The sequence below is a fragment of the Zonotrichia albicollis genome, chromosome 1 (genome assembly GCF_047830755.1).
Source record: "Zonotrichia albicollis isolate bZonAlb1 chromosome 1, bZonAlb1.hap1, whole genome shotgun sequence".
Classification (NCBI taxonomy): Eukaryota; Metazoa; Chordata; class Aves; order Passeriformes; family Passerellidae; genus Zonotrichia; species Zonotrichia albicollis.
In genome coordinates, this window is record NC_133819.1 from 49,671,553 (window position 1) to 49,686,909 (window position 15,357).

General features: G+C 39.3%; 1 protein-coding gene across 38 annotated transcripts in view; it reads left to right on the top strand.

Moving 5' to 3' along the window:
* Positions 1 to 15,357, top strand: part of CLASP2 (cytoplasmic linker associated protein 2) — a 145,794-nt gene that overhangs the window by 16,964 nt on the left and 113,473 nt on the right. For 36 of the 38 annotated variants that reach the window (XM_014266212.2, XM_014266219.2, XM_074540828.1 and 33 more), the window contains exons 3-6: positions 8,137 to 8,240; positions 11,564 to 11,655; positions 11,982 to 12,057; positions 13,526 to 13,623. In XM_014266212.2, coding sequence (XP_014121687.1) covers positions 8,137 to 8,240; positions 11,564 to 11,655; positions 11,982 to 12,057; positions 13,526 to 13,623 — 370 coding nt within the window. Of the gene's footprint in view, positions 1 to 8,136; positions 8,241 to 10,686; positions 10,911 to 11,111; positions 11,162 to 11,563; positions 11,656 to 11,981; positions 12,058 to 13,525; positions 13,624 to 15,357 lie in introns of those variants that run through there. The other 2 variants (XM_074541084.1, XM_074540998.1) reach the window with 2 other exon arrangements.

Consider the following 15,357-nt stretch of genomic DNA (forward strand, 5'->3'; position numbering starts at 1 on the left):
CTTTGGAAGCAATAAATACTAGGGTATGTGTTCTTTCATAAGACTGTGTTTGTATTCTTGGAAAAATAAAGCAGTGTTTGAGTGTTACATCTTTTGGTATTTAAAACTACTGCTTGTTCTGTGATTAAAAGAGATGTTACATAAGAGTACATCATTACTGTATCACAGTCTCTTTTCCCAGGTGATCACATAATTATTACAAGAACTGTATATATCCAAAATAAAAGAGACAATTAGAATTATGGGCATATGTGTCTGGATGATAGGATTTCTGGAAAAAGTGTCTGCTCATACTTTTAGTTTTGTTCTCTAAAACAAGTGTATATGACTTGACTTTCTCCTTATTGTCAAAAGGAAAAGAGAGAATATAGTAAAGATATTACTAAAATAATTAATACCGTAAAGGAAACAGAATTTGTTTCAGTTTTACAGTGCAGTATTAAACCATGACATATTTTTCTGCATATATTGAACTGTCCATTAGTCTGTTACATAACTATATTGACATTAGCTTTTACATACAGCCCTACAAAATGTTGCAAAATATTATACTTACCTGAAAATTAAAGGAAATGTAATTGACAATTAAAACAATGAAACACAGATAGGTTGTATTTGTAGATGTACCTGTATGTAGAAGTCTCAATAGGGATACACATTTTACACACAAAAACTCCATATGTAAATGTGTTTATGTTTAATAGTAGTTTCAGATTTATCTTACTATTAAAAGAAACCACTGGGCAAAAATAATTTTGGAAGATAGTTGTAGTGCCAGTATTAACATGTGAAACAAATTTGAAGCATTTAGATTTTTTACCAGGTAGTTTTTAGAAGTGTTGGAAGAGCATTTAAATTAGTGTCCTCCCACTAATTGAAATGCTCCATCAAATTTATTGTTACAATGAAGCCTGCAAGTCTCTCTGAAGCCTCATGTCCTGGATGGGTGCACTCTTCAGTGGCTTAAAAACTGGGTGGCTGGCTGAGCCCAGAGGTTGATGGTCAGTGGAGTTAAATCCAGTTGGTGACTGATGGCAAGTGTATTCCTTAGGACTCAGCACCGGTTCTGTTTAATATTTTTATCCATTATCTGGACAAGGGAATGAAAGGCACACTCAGCTTGAAGATGAGACCAAGCTGGGCAGGAGTGTTGATCTGCAGGAGGGTAGGAAGGCTCTGCAGAGGGATCAGGACAGGCTGGAGCAGCAGGTTGAGGCCAATGGTTTGAGGGGTCAGCAAGGCCAAATCCAGGTCCTGCACTTGGGTCACAACAACCCCAGGCAGAGCTGCAGGAAGAGCACCTGGGAGTGTTGGTTGACAGTGGCTGAACATGAGCCAGTGTGTGCCCAGGTGGCCTGGAAGGCCAGTGGTGTCCTGGCCTGTATCAGGAGTAGTGTGGGCAGCAGGACCAGGGCAGTGATTGTGCCCTGTACTTGGCACTGGTGGGGCCACACCTCGAATCCTGTGTCCAGTTTTGGGCTCCTCACTGCTAGAAGGCCATTGAGGGGCTGGAGCATGTCCAGAGAAGGGCAGCAAAGCTGGGGAAGGGTCTGGAGCACAAGGCTGATGAGGAACAGCTGTGGATTATGTAGCCTGGAGAGAAGGAGGCTCAGGGGTGACCTTACTGCTCTCTGTAACTTCCTGCAAGGAGGTTGTAGCAAGGTGGAGGTTGGTCTCTTCACCCAAGAGACAAGTGATAGGACAAAAGGAAATGGCCTCAAGTTGTGCCAGGGAAGATTTACATAGGATAGGAGGAAAAATGTTGCCAAGCACTGTTACTGGCCAGGGAAGAGGGTGAGTCACCACCCCGGAGGTATTTGCAAGTCTCTTGTAGATGTGACACTGAGGGACAAAGTTTAGTGGTGGCCTTACAGTGTTGGGTTAGTGGTTGGCTGTGATGATTGCAAAAGAGCTTTGCTGACTTAAATGGTTCTGCGTTACCTGATGTATTTTAAAGCGGTTGTAAGGGCTTGCAACATGCCTTAACTTTTGAGTGAATTTGGATTGAAAGTAGTTGGTCCAAGAATTTGGAAATACTTGTTTGAGGAAATCAGTGTTTAGTGACACCCAAATTGTAAGTTTTTGCTTTTTCTCTTAATGATTGAATTTTTTGGTGGAAAAGACTCAAGAGTGCAGTTTATTCAAGCTGTGACTCTAATAAGTGGTTTAAATGTGGTATGGAGAAATGCTTTGAAAATCAATGAAATCCATGAAGACCAAGAACTGTATTAGTCTGAGCTGCCATGGATATATGACATGTAAAAAAATGCTGGATCTTCAGGTGTTAGTGCCTGACTTGATTTTATTCTTATTTTTAATTTTTATTAATTTAATTGGAATGTTGAGACTAAGGGCAGGTTCTGCTGAGGATTCAAGATTTAAAATGCTTGCAGAACAGCTAAACATAAAACGTGGAATAATTAGGTTGGAAGGGACCTTCAAAATTATCTGTTCCGTGTTTTTGCTTAAAAAATGGCCAAGCTGTGCTGTTAGAGAAAACTTGGAAATTAACTCAAGAAACGGAGTTGTTCAGATAAAGTAAAGCAGGCTTTTCTATTTATATGAAAGATGTCTTGTCTCAAGGATGCTTTGTTGCATCTAAATGCAAGTCAGGTGTTTTGTCTGATACCACCTTTTCATTTTATAGCTTACTGACCTCAGGAAAAGCTGTGCTGGATTGTTGTAGGATTTTCTTAAACAATAAAATGCAGACTGCTTCATTTTTTTTCTTTTTTGGAAAAGGCATTTAGGGGATAGCCCATTATTTGTATTTTTTTCCTCCATAATAGCTGCTTTTGTATTTTTAAATGTAACAAAAATACTAACTTCCTACAACACCTCAGAAAATCCTTAAATTTTCTTTGGTTTCCTCTTTAGTTAATGGTCACAGCTGAAGGTCATAACGGATTAAAGGCACAACTTTTTTCATCCTTGTGATTAGATTCTCTGAGGTTTCAGTTAAAAAAGAAAAAAGTAAAAATCTATGTAGGTGTTTTGGTGTTTTTTGGGTTTTTTTTTTTGGTCCTGGCTAGCTAGTGCTGGAGTTTATTAGTAGTGGAAATTCATTTTACCTGACATGATCCATGCCTGAGTGATAGGCTGTGATTTAAAATGCCATCTGCTTGCTGTCCGTGGGCATTTCAGTGTATGACACCTAGAAATGCAGTGCTTTTAACTCAGAGTAGAGAAATCCTAGCCTTCTTTGCTTTCAGCTTGATTCCAATTAATTCTAGTTATGTAAAAAGCCTAGCTTAGAGCTTACAAATTTCAGAAGATGCTATGAATATTTGTTCTCAATCTTCTACTTTTCTTTCTGGTTTAATACACCTCTCTTTAAGACTATTCTCATGTTCTTGAGACTGACACCTTGATAGGCATATGGATAGATCATATAAAAAAAGCTTTGTTTCTTCCTCTCTGCTACTGATGATGAACAGTATTTGTCATTAATCCCACTAATGCTGTTTTTAATTAGCTCCTGGAGAGACCCAAGAAGCACATTAGTGTCTGAAATTGCTGTTGATTAAACTGGCCGGGACTTTCTGTTGAGGAGGGGAGCACTGAGGCCCTCTCTGAGAGCCTGCTGATGATCCCTTGCTTAGAAGTAGCCCCTTGCCCACATGGATCTGTCAGGCTGGCCCTGTGGGATACTTTTCTCTCCTGTGCATCCTGCCCAGAACAGAGCCTGCCCTAATTGCAGGGGCAGCTCTTTCCCTCCCTCCTTTCTAATGACAGCTGTTCAGTGCTGCTGCCTGAGCTGGCAAGGTTTCTCAGGAAACAAAGATATTGCTGCCTAGCTTTAATCTCTTTCTGTCCTCAAAGACATTTCTTTTTAGTAACAGAATTTTTGCCGACATTGATAATGTTTCCTCAATAAAGATTCCTTTTTGCTTAATGCTGTTTTCTAAGCCTGTAGTAATGGACTATCTAAAGTTGATTCATAGAAATAGGTAGACCTGAGACTTAAAATGAGCACAGTTGTACAAAGAGCAGCAGGTGTAAGTGGTCAGAGGAGGAGAAAAAGCAACCATACAAACTGAAAAGCTCCAGAAGGAACTCTTATTAAAGTTTAACAGAGGGAAATTGTTTGTGCTACCTATGGCATTCTTTGCTGCAAGGGTCATATAGTTAAACTGCTCAGGTTTTAAAAAATACATTGTGTGTTATTCTAGGCAATTTCTGCAATTCACTTGTTTTGTCATTTTCAACCCTAGTAGAGGAAATAAATATTTAATCTCTCAGGCTGCTCTCCGACTCTGAAGGCTGGTTTTGGCCTTTACTCATGCATCTACTGTCCCAACTAGTGGTGATAAAATTATTTGATGAATTTGGATAAAGGAAAAATTATTCAGATTTACTGAGATAAGAGAAGAAAGGCAATGGAAAAAGAAATTGGGATAATAAGCTCTGGTATGGATATAGCAGAAAGGAAAAAGGCATAAATTGCAGCTCAGATGTAGATGCACAGCATTGTCAGCCAGTTCAAGGGGGGCGATTGTCCCGCTCTGCTCTACCTTGCAGTGGCCTCAGCGCAAGTGCTGAGTGCAGTTTGGGGCACCAGAATATAAAAAAGACATTAAATCATTAGAGAGTGTTCAGAGGAGGCCAATAAGGATGGTGAAGGGTCTGGAGGGGAAGCTGTGTGAGGAGTCACTGAGGTCACTTGGTCTGTTCAGCCTGGAGAAGAGGAGACACCTCATGGCAGCCTGCAACTTCCTTGTGAGGGAAGAGGAGGGGAGGGCACTGATCTCTGCTCTGTGCGGGACAGCAACAGGACCTGAGGGAATGGTCTGAAATTGAGCTAGGAGCAGTTTGATTTGGATATCATTAAAAGGTTCTTTGCCCAGAGGAACAGGCTCTCCAGGGAAGTGGTCGCAGCACCAAGCGTGACAGAGCTTGGTGCTGTGACCACCACAGAGTGTTTGGACAATGAACTCAGGCTCATGGTGCCACTCTTGGGGTGTCCTGTGCAGGGCCAGGAGTCAGACTCAATGATCCTGATGGATCCCTTCCAACTCAGAATATTCTACGACTATAAAATAGCTGGTCAGTTTGAGGTAGATCTGGTAGAATTAATGTCTGCTATGGAGTATTTTTGATAACACTTTAAGGTTTTGTTCAGTAATCAAAACCTGTAAAATTGTGATGTAGAAATCTTAGCAGGAAATCCTCGGGAGAATGAGATTTCTGCAATGTACAAATCTTAACAGGAAAACCTCAGGAGTGGCTGGAAGTGGTAAGAAACTTTGACAAGATGCTAAAATGTGGTGAAAAGGCAAGTTGAATGAAATACAGGGCTTCACAAAAAATAAACAACAGCTGCAAAAGGAATCACTGTCTCCTAAATTTAGTGTGGTTTTTTTTCTCAGCATATCAGCAGAAATAAATAACAGAAAGATGTCATATGTTATTAGGTTTTCCAAAATCCATTTGAAATAATTTAAGAATCTAGGCAACAAGATAAAAGATGGATAAGATAAATGTAAAACAGTGGGATTGTTCAGTCCAGATGGCATGTGACAAATTATACACCTCACTGAGTAATTTGTTAGGAGGCTACTACATTGAATACAGCCTTCATGTATGGTCCTACTTCTTCTTTGTCACCCTTCTTTTAATTCTGACATCTGTTTGAGATTGTTGAATTTGCAGGCTGATGCCAGGAACAACCAAATGCATTTATTTGCACTGCAGTATAAAGAGAGACACTAATTCAATAATGCTGGTGAGAAAGCTTGTACATCTTATAGGAAAAGTAGCAGCCAAAATGTTCTGTTTTGAAACTTGATCGACAGGAAACCCAACTTCCTATGATTTCCTGTTGGAGCTTATTCTGACAGAGAAGATGAACAGCCACACTGGAAACCAGCTGGTGGTTGCCAGCATTCAACAGCCTAATTTCTTTTGTCTTGTGCAAATAGAATGTATCATGCCTTATATGGGGTCTTACAGAAATTTGAGCTTTTAGGGGAAAAAAGCCAAGCCTGCAGCCATTTGGGCCCTTTAACAGCTCCCACAGCATGTTGCCCCTCTGTCAGAGCTCCAGGAGTGGCAAAGGCTGCTGTGTTCAGTGGCTGCACACACTGAAATCTGCGGGCTGTGTCATAGCTTAGTTTAACTCAGTGACCTCATCTCTGTTCAGCAGCTTCTCTAGCTGTTCTCTGTGCTTGCCTTGGTGATTTGAGCAGAGCCCTGGTATCTGCAGCTCCATCAAATGACTCAGAGTGCTAATTAGTCACAAAGGAGCCGTGTTCCCACAGAACTGGCACTGGCTGTGTTTGTTTCCTTCTTTGTAAAGCCAGAATTGCCTTCAGCTGCCCAGCAGTCAGGTCAGTGTAGAGACATCACTAGTAGTGTAAGGCATGGGACAGGGTCAGTTCTGAAGTGCTGAAAATGGACATGGAAAGTACTGTTGGCAAGAAAAATGTAATCAGTAGGTGTAAAGTGATTGGAAGTTCATGGGACTGGTCAGCTGTGTACTCCCAGAAATAATCTCTTAAGGTCTGGAGTTCTTTCTCTGTTCACAAAATGGGAAAAAAACCCAAAACCAAACCCAACCACCAAACAAAACAGAAACACCCCTTAAAAACCCAAACCATAAAGAAAAAGTCCCACGCTATCAAAACAATGGTAATCCAACCCAGACAAAAATCCCCCAGACTCTTCCTTCCAAACTGTAAAACGAAAGTAGCTGTACTAATTTCTTCAGAGGAGAAATGGTAGAGAAGATAGATGAAAAACACAAAACCTTGATAATGGTGGCTGAAGATGTCAGTGGACTATCCAGAACCAGTAGTATTAAATACTCAGATTAGGACACTAAGAAAGCCTTCAGGTATCAAAGGAGGGGAAATTCCAACTTCAGCAGTGTATTTGTCAGTAACAATCATGGTACAGAAATGGCTGCTATTTTTGATGTAGGAACAGAGGACTCAGGGAACCTCCTCAGAATGTATGACTCTCTTCCCTTTGTTTTGCTGGCAAATCTGTTGTTTTGTTATTACTATAAAATCATTAAGTACTTCAGATCTGCCTTTCAAACAATAGCCAAATACAGTTATTTCTTTAGTGGGTAGAAATTCTTCAGCAGTCTGTTGAGGTCAGGCAGTAACTGCAAAATATCCTCGTGTTCAGTAATATAGTACCAAATGTAGTAAAAAGTTATTTTAGCTGTGAAGATTTTTTTTTTTTTTTTTTACTTGGAATACCTTACATCACTGTCTTGTGAGGAATGACATCTCCACCAATTCACCAGCTCCATCAGTTGTGCTTCCTGAAGGAAAGCAGCACACTCGGTATCATCACCCCTCATTTGTAAAAAGTGGTACTGAAAGCAATGGGGGGAAGAATCTCACAAAGGGTTGGGCCCAGATGGAGGGTTGGGAACCAGTACAGCAGTTTGTCTTACAGCTCAGAGCTGGCTATGTGTTCATTGGGATAGCTTTCCTAATGTCATAGCATTAATTTATCTGATGTAATCATAAACTTCTGTCTGGAAAAGCAAACAAAGAGAATTGGCAAGTCCTTTGGTTTTCATTTTTACTTATTTTTAGGGTGTGAAATCATCAGCTGTCATGCAATTTTACTTAAATACTCTTCGAGGATGCTTGTTTTATCATAGTAATTTTTAACAATGCTTGTACTGAAGTAAGGCTGGGTTTCCTGAAGATACACTGTGTGAATAAAGGGATTTAAAACTTTCGATTTTCTTACAATAAATAGCAAAGTCACACTGATTTAAAATAGCCATATATTTCTATTCCAATTGTTTGCCACTCACCACGCCTAGCATTATTTTTTAGAAAAGCCAGACATTCTGAAGCTAAGTGGAACATTCTTTGAAGATGAAATCAAAGTCATTCATACCGTTTTGAAAATGGGAATCTTGGTTTCTTTTTAACCTGTTGAAAGTTACTATTTTCTTCCATTTCAGCCTTATGCATTTGTTGTTAGTCTTATAAAATACTCAGAAATGCACCTGAGATTTTAAAATAGTGTGGCCTACTTAAACTCTGCTTTTATTTTTGAATGACATGTATATTACATCTGTTTCAAAAAAATACATTTAAGCATTTGAAAATCTCCATTGAGTGTTTAATCCTTTTTACTTTCTCTTTTTCCCCCGTCTTTCTGTAGTTCTCCTGGCTTTGATAGATCGTATGGGAGATGCCAAAGACCAAGTTCGAGAGCAAGCACAGAATCTTATATTGAAACTGATGAGTGAAGCAGCACCACCCATGGTATGATTGCTTAATGCAGATTCAGATGGAAGCCTCCAGTGAGCTTATGACTTTTGTATGAACTTTGAACATGTCACAATGTTATTGCCACTGTTAATGGTGTAAATGTTAAAGATACTCTTAATGGATTGACACTGATGTATTGTTCAGCTAAAGATAAAAATCTTGGCACAATGTGATTCTGCATATTTTGCACACCATAGCTTAATTCTGAGTAGATGTTTTTATGCTTTGTTAGGGCTTTGTTAATTAAAGCATCTTCTGGGTTTGGACAGTGGGAATAAATACCTTTCATTAGCTCCAAATTGATTTAAAATTAGACTTGTACTTGAACATGTAGGACTAGTCCTACAGTTAAGGTGCACATTTTCTAACTTAAAAGAACATGGCCTTCTAGCTTCTCTGTGAACCATGGACAAACTGAGGTGGGGATAAGTTGCCCTTTGGCTTTTCATTTTTGGTTGTAAGGAGGCTTACTTAACCTTCAGTTCTAAGCATTTTGTGGCTTCTGAGTGCTTCATCTTATATCTTGATTCTGTGAGTCTGAAAAATGGAGGACTATTTAACAATATTATATTCTTGAATAGTGGTGTTATTTGGAAGTCTGGAGACCCTGGATGTGAATAAGAACTTACTATTTAAGTTTTCAGTTCCTGAAGAAAATCTGTTTCTGAGTTCTAATTCTAGATGTTAATAAAAAAAAAAAGGGGTTTTGTATGTGCTAATTCCTGGTTTTGTTTATTCATAGATTCAAGTTTGAATGTTTGTGTGCAGTGAATAAGATTTGTGGACTTTATCTAGAGTGAGAAAATTATTGTCAGTTGCTTTGTTTGTCTGATAAAACATGTAGCATGTTGGCTATTGTAGAACATGTTTATTTCCCTTTGGCTACAGGTCTGGTTGGGATTTAGGCATCAGGGTCTAGTAATACCATCCACAAAGACATTCCTTTATCTGTTCACAAGCTGCAGTGTCAGTCATAATCGTTGACCAAAAGACCTGGTAGTAATTTTTTGTGTCAAAGTGCCAGTAGTTCATAAATGATGTGTTACTGTGCCCAAGATGCTCCCAAATACCTGGCACACAGACCAGCACCTCCATAGCAACAGCATTTGGACAAGTGCACAGCAGAGCACCTTGAAGATACCTTCAGTTGCTGATGAAGAAATTGATGGTAGTTGCTTTGTGCTAAACCTTTGTCAGGAAAGTTTTGCATTGTTGGTCCATCTTTGTGCAGAGTTGTTAGGCTGTACATAGAGGTGATGGAAGGAAGTTTCCATCCCCTGTGAAGATGACTCTGTGTCAGAAAGCATATGAGGTTTGTGGGGTCCAAGGAAGACCATGTGTGTGTCAGACAAGGTCTGGCTCTCCTGGTAGCTCCCCCAGAGTGGGAGAAGCCTGGCTTTGGTTGTCTGCTCTCGGGAAAGCTTATGGGTCATTACAAATTTGGATGAAAAGCATCAATCATCCTCACAGCAGGGACCAAAACAACAGAGTCTTTCCTGTGCCTCCAACACTGAAATACAGAGCTTTAGGCTCTCTGCTGCAGAGTGAAGCATCCCTTTAAAAGAGCTGAGTGGAATAATTGTTTGAAGATAAGTCCTGTAAATTTGTTTCTAGTCAACCCACCTTGCCTCTTCTAGCATATTGTTGAATAATATTTAATTTGTCGTGTCATTAAAAATCCCTTTACTTGTTTTAGATGTTTAGGGGGTTTTTGTTTCTTTTATGAGCAAGAACTAGATGTAGCTGTTTATAGGCAGGAAGGCATAAAAATATAGGGGGTATAAATGTGCATGAAAGGGGCTAAGAGAGGTTGACATCAACTCTTGCTAGGAACTTTTGAGCATTAAAATTTCTAAGCAGCCATTTGAATTTCTCTGCTTAAAAAAATTTAGCTCTTAAGGGATAATTCAGTGAAAGATGAAATTTCTCTTTGGTCTGCTTTGCTTATTTCAGTAGTCTGCAGTTCCCCCTCCACCTGTATTTTTTATACATCTAGCAAGATTTCCTTTTTCCCACGTTTGTCCATGACAGTGGGTTAATTGGAAGGATGTTTTCTTCCATAAAATCCTGTTCTTTGTTTTTAAGCTATGCAGTTTTGGCAAGCCGTATCCTGCTCGTCTAAGGTTTGTTTTCTCTAAATGCAATGAAGTATAAAACAAACAAACAAAAAAACCACAGATGGGACAAAATTATCAAGCAGGGCTCTAATTGGAAAATTTTATGTCTGCTCTGAAGCGTGCTACCTCATTAATAAAGAGGGTGCATATTCCCTGCTCTTATGCTCTGTTTTTGTTGATCAACAGCTGTTTGTGAAGGCTTTATTTTTTTTTTCCAGCAAGCCGATTGCAATAATTAGTATGTAATACATTTTAGCAGCTTTGTGTGGCGTCATTACAGGTTGCAGTCGCAGCACTCCGGGGTGCAGTTGGCGGGAGGGAGGTGCCTGGGCTGCAAAGTGTGCAGCTCCTGGCAGTGTGCAGCCATCCATCGCTAGGCAACGCTGCCCGGATGCTGGCCGGGCTGCAATGGCAGCGCCGCAGCTGGGCCGAGCTGCAGCCTGAGCCCGTGCAGCTGCTCCCGGGGAGAGTCCCCCAGCTCCTCTGCTCCACCTCGGTGCTTCCAGCGCCCTGATACACGGCTAGAGCACGGCAAGGAGATGGAAAGGTAACGGGGTGAAGGCAGCAGGCAGAGAGCCAGGGCGGGCAGAGGAAAACGAGTGCGCAGGGAGGTGAGCGAGGGTGCAGCGAGCCCGGGGATCGTAGCACAGGAAGCGGCAGCAGCGCGGAGAGGAGAACCGAAAGCACAGCAAAAATGGAAGCGCACGAATTAGAACGAGGGGGCAAGAAATAATCAAAAAATGAGGAAATAGATCTAAAGCAAAAGTAAGGGAGAAGTGGGACAGCAGGAGTATAGGGGTAAGGACAAGCTAAAATGGATGTGAGGAGATTTTGACAGGGAAACAGAATATGAAGCAAAAAGAATATAGTAACTTCTGCTTGAGTCAGTAGTTTGTACTGTTAATGTTTGTTTTGTGTGCATTAACTGTAACAATTCTGTATGTTTTAAGAGCTGTTTGTTAAACAAGGAAAATACTCAGCTAGATTGCTGAACGACTTTTTTTTTAGGAATTGGTTTTGGTGTAGAATTAATCTGTGTTGTGTTCCATATTGTGCATTTCATAAGTTAATTTTATCACTTTTCCAGTGGACCTGCCTTCTGTTATTTTTTTTGCAACTATTATGAATGTAATTATATGGAATAGAATTATGTTGTATTGTGCTCCTGGTAATTAAAGACCATTATTTCTGCTTTTATAGTACATTTGGGAACGCCTTGCTGTTGGTTTTAAACACAAGAATTACCGATCCCGAGAAGGAGTGTGTTTGTGTCTTGTTGCTACCTTAAACATGTAAGCTTTTTGTTTCTATGGAGATGTAATGGTTCTATCCTTCTTCTGAATGTCATTTTTCTCTGAAAGTAATCCTTTAGGGAGTCTGCTTCAATTAAATTAATATATAGGAAAAATCAAACTACTTAAGTAGCGGGCTTTCTGAAAGAAAGACTAAAGTTACAGAAATTTTGTCTTATTTAAAAGTAGATAAAGGACTAGTAAGAGAGAGACAGAGCTTGACTTATGTCAGCTTGTATTCTATAAAATCTAAGCCAAAAGTTCACTTCTGCAAAAATTATTTTCCGATTTTTTCTTAAAAAACACTCTTCTTTTTTTTTTTTTAGTTACGGTGCACAACCATTAATCCTCAGCAAGTTGGTACCACATCTGTGTATAGCATTTGGTGACTCCAACAGTCAGGTAAGGATTTCAGTACTTACTGGGCCTTGAAAAACTATACTTTGACAGAGCAGTGAAAGCAAAATAAATGTATGCATTCAAAGAAAAGCTGATAAGAGTCCTTGTGTGCAGCAGATCATTATTTTCTACCATGAGAAAAAATAAACCAAATTTCTTCTTAATCAATCCATTCACTGGAAGATGAAAGTAGAGTTGCAAAGGCAGCAGTATCATGATGTACTGGTCCCTTTAGTTTTGTCTTCAGAAGTTGAAACTAGTAATTGCTGAAAGTAATTGTTTCTTACAGAGCATGTTGAAGGAAATAAATAAAAAAATAAGGTTTTGACACAAAAAACTACCTCTAGAAGCAGCCCTTGTGTGAAGCCTGTGCTAGTTTGCTAAATTTGCTGGAGTTAACATTATGTGTAATTGTCCAGTTGGAACCCAAATGGCATTTAAGAACATGCAAGGACTGTCATTCAAATCATTAAAGTAAGCAAAAACATCTGCCGTGAAAATCAGGAAGTAGTTCATAATGGTGACATCTGAACCTCAGAAAATCTTCCAGTGAAATTGTTAAAATATCTTGATTTATCTGAATTTGAGTTTGAGGGAAAAGACTATGAATACAGCAAGGGAGAAGATAACATTGGTAGGAGATGGACTTTAAAACAGGATTGGTCTTTATGCTTAATTTCTGAATGCAGCAAAGTTCTTATCTCCCCTGTGCTGCATAGCACTGTTCTGTTCTAGAGAAATTCTGTTGAGAATTTGTCCTGTTTGCTGATCATTGGTAAAGATGTAGTTCACATCTTGCTAGAGCAATTGTATGTTTAATTTGAACTGCTGCAAAGAATAATACTGAATTAATTCCAGACATTATTTATAGCGAATAATGGCATTTACTAAAATGCATTTTTGACATTTCTTATTGTGATGACCATGGTTTAAAATTTTTGAAGAGGCACTCTATCTCCTTTCTTTCCCCTTTCACTGTCCTGCCCTATTCCCTTTCTTGTGCTGATGTCATGCCACCTGATTCCAGTTGAAATAAATAAAGAAAATGCTGATCACTTTGGTCCACTCTTGTGGGCATTCTTAGTCTTCCAGAAGGACCTTGCTGTGTGTCAAAACAGATGGAAGCAAGATGAAATGTCAAGACAGAGTGCAGGAGCTAACTTCTGAAAGAATTGCCTGCTGTGAGCGAGTCCTAGATAAAGCACATTTTTTCCACAAATGCTATTCTTATGTCAGATCCAGAAATTCCCTCTAAAGCTGTTATTTCTAGGATTTTTTACCATCTGGACATGCTCTCTAACTTGGAACAAATGCCATCTTGATATAACAGTTGTATTTCCTTTCCTTTTCACCCTCACTGTTTCAACTGAATTAGCATACAGGGCCATAGAAACTGTAAGATGAGTGGTCTGTCAGCAAATGTTGTTTTGGTTTCTATAACCCTGAAATTAACAATTTAAACTGTTCACAGGTGAGAGATGCTGCCATACTAGCCATTGTAGAGGTTTATAGACATGTGGGAGAGAAAGTACGAATAGATCTTACAAAAAGAGGAATTCCTCCTGGAAGGTAAGCTAGCTGTTCTGATTTTGTAATTCTGAGCCACTTATGTTTTACTGTTTTTTATCTGAACTTTAAACTCACTAAAAATGCTGTTTTAATATTACTGTAATTTTTATTTTATATTCTAGTTAGTTTTGCCTTTCAGTATGATGTTACTAGAGTTTCTGACTGTGTTGTGTTGATTAGTTTATATGAAAGAAAATTTGTTATTATTATTAGTATTGTAATAATTCATATGAAACAAAACATTATTTTGTTTCTACCTTTGATTAATTAAGAAAGCTAGACAGAGCTTGAAATTGCACTTAGTGAGAAAGACTGTTTATTCCATAAAATCTTTAAAATTCCTTGTTAAGACAATTTGTACTTCCTAAAATGTGTTAACCTCTTATATATTAGTCCTTATATACCACTTTACCATCACCTTCATCTCACTTCTTTTTGATAAAGCTGAATATGTCTACTGCTTGGTTTCAGAGAGAGTATCAGATGAGTGCCTTATCAGACCCATCTAAGGAACTAAACTAAGCGAAGCTTCTTAGGAGACTTCAGAGCACTTTCCAGTACCTGAAGAGGGTGTAAGGAGAGCTGGAGAGGAACTTGTTACAAGGATGTGATAGGACCAGCGTCAAGGGTTTTAAACTGGAAGAGAATAGGTTTAGGTTCAATATTAGGAATTAGGAATTCTTTTTTGTGAGGATGGTGAGACTCTGGAACTGGCTGCCCAGAGAAGCTGTGACTGCCCTGTCCCTGGCAGTGTTCAGGGTGAGATTGGATGGGGCTTTGAGTAGCCTTGTCTAATGAAAGGTTATCCCAGCCCATGAACTGGATGATCCAAAACCATTCTACGGTTCTATGAAAGAAGAAGGGCCATGGAAGAAGGGTGTTGAATTTATTGTTTCTCATTCCAGACAGCGTTCAGCCTGTTGAGACACAAGTTTACCCCGCCTATGAGAATGAGAAGTTGTACACATTCTCTTCTATTTAATGATAGTCTTGTTTTTAGACTAGTAGTGGGTTAAATGGTTACCACAGAAGTTAGGCCATATTACTACAATTCAAAAAATTAAGTTTCCTATCAAATAAGTGGAACATATCCAAGAAGATCTTCCTTGCATTAAGATAGGGCCTTGAACATGTTTTGGAACAGAGAATAAAAGAGTGCAGATATCACAGCCTTTTTGCAATGAATGTTGGGTCTGACTGTAACTTTAAGTTCCTCACCGTTTAAAATTCCATGTGATACAAGCTGAGTACATCTTGGGTTCCAAATAGGATTAAACACCATAGGTGCTTTGTATCCTCAGGACAATCAACAGCTTCTAATTTAGTAGCAGTAGGTGCCAAGTTGTTGTTTCTACTGTCTGAATCAGCTGAATACAAAATTCCCCCTGATCTGAAAGCAAGCATGGTTGTATAATTTGCATTTACATAAAGAAGCAAGGCTCTACTTGGTGCATGTTAAATGGGTTGTTTCCACTAAATCTCCAGCAGTTTTGCACCTGACAGTCAGGACTATTGTTAAACAGTACATGAGCTGAGTGTCAGTGCTGTGTCCTCTGCAGTAGGTTTCAGGTTGGGATAAAGGAGGGAGTTAGGATTTGCCTGAGTTCAACATGAGACTGCTGCTCTCTGTCCCATCCATCCCTGACAGAAAGCAGAGTTCCTGTAGTCCTGTCTTACTCCTTCACACAACTAAGAAGGCGTTTGACAAAGCTCAGGAAAGACAGATTAGCTGTG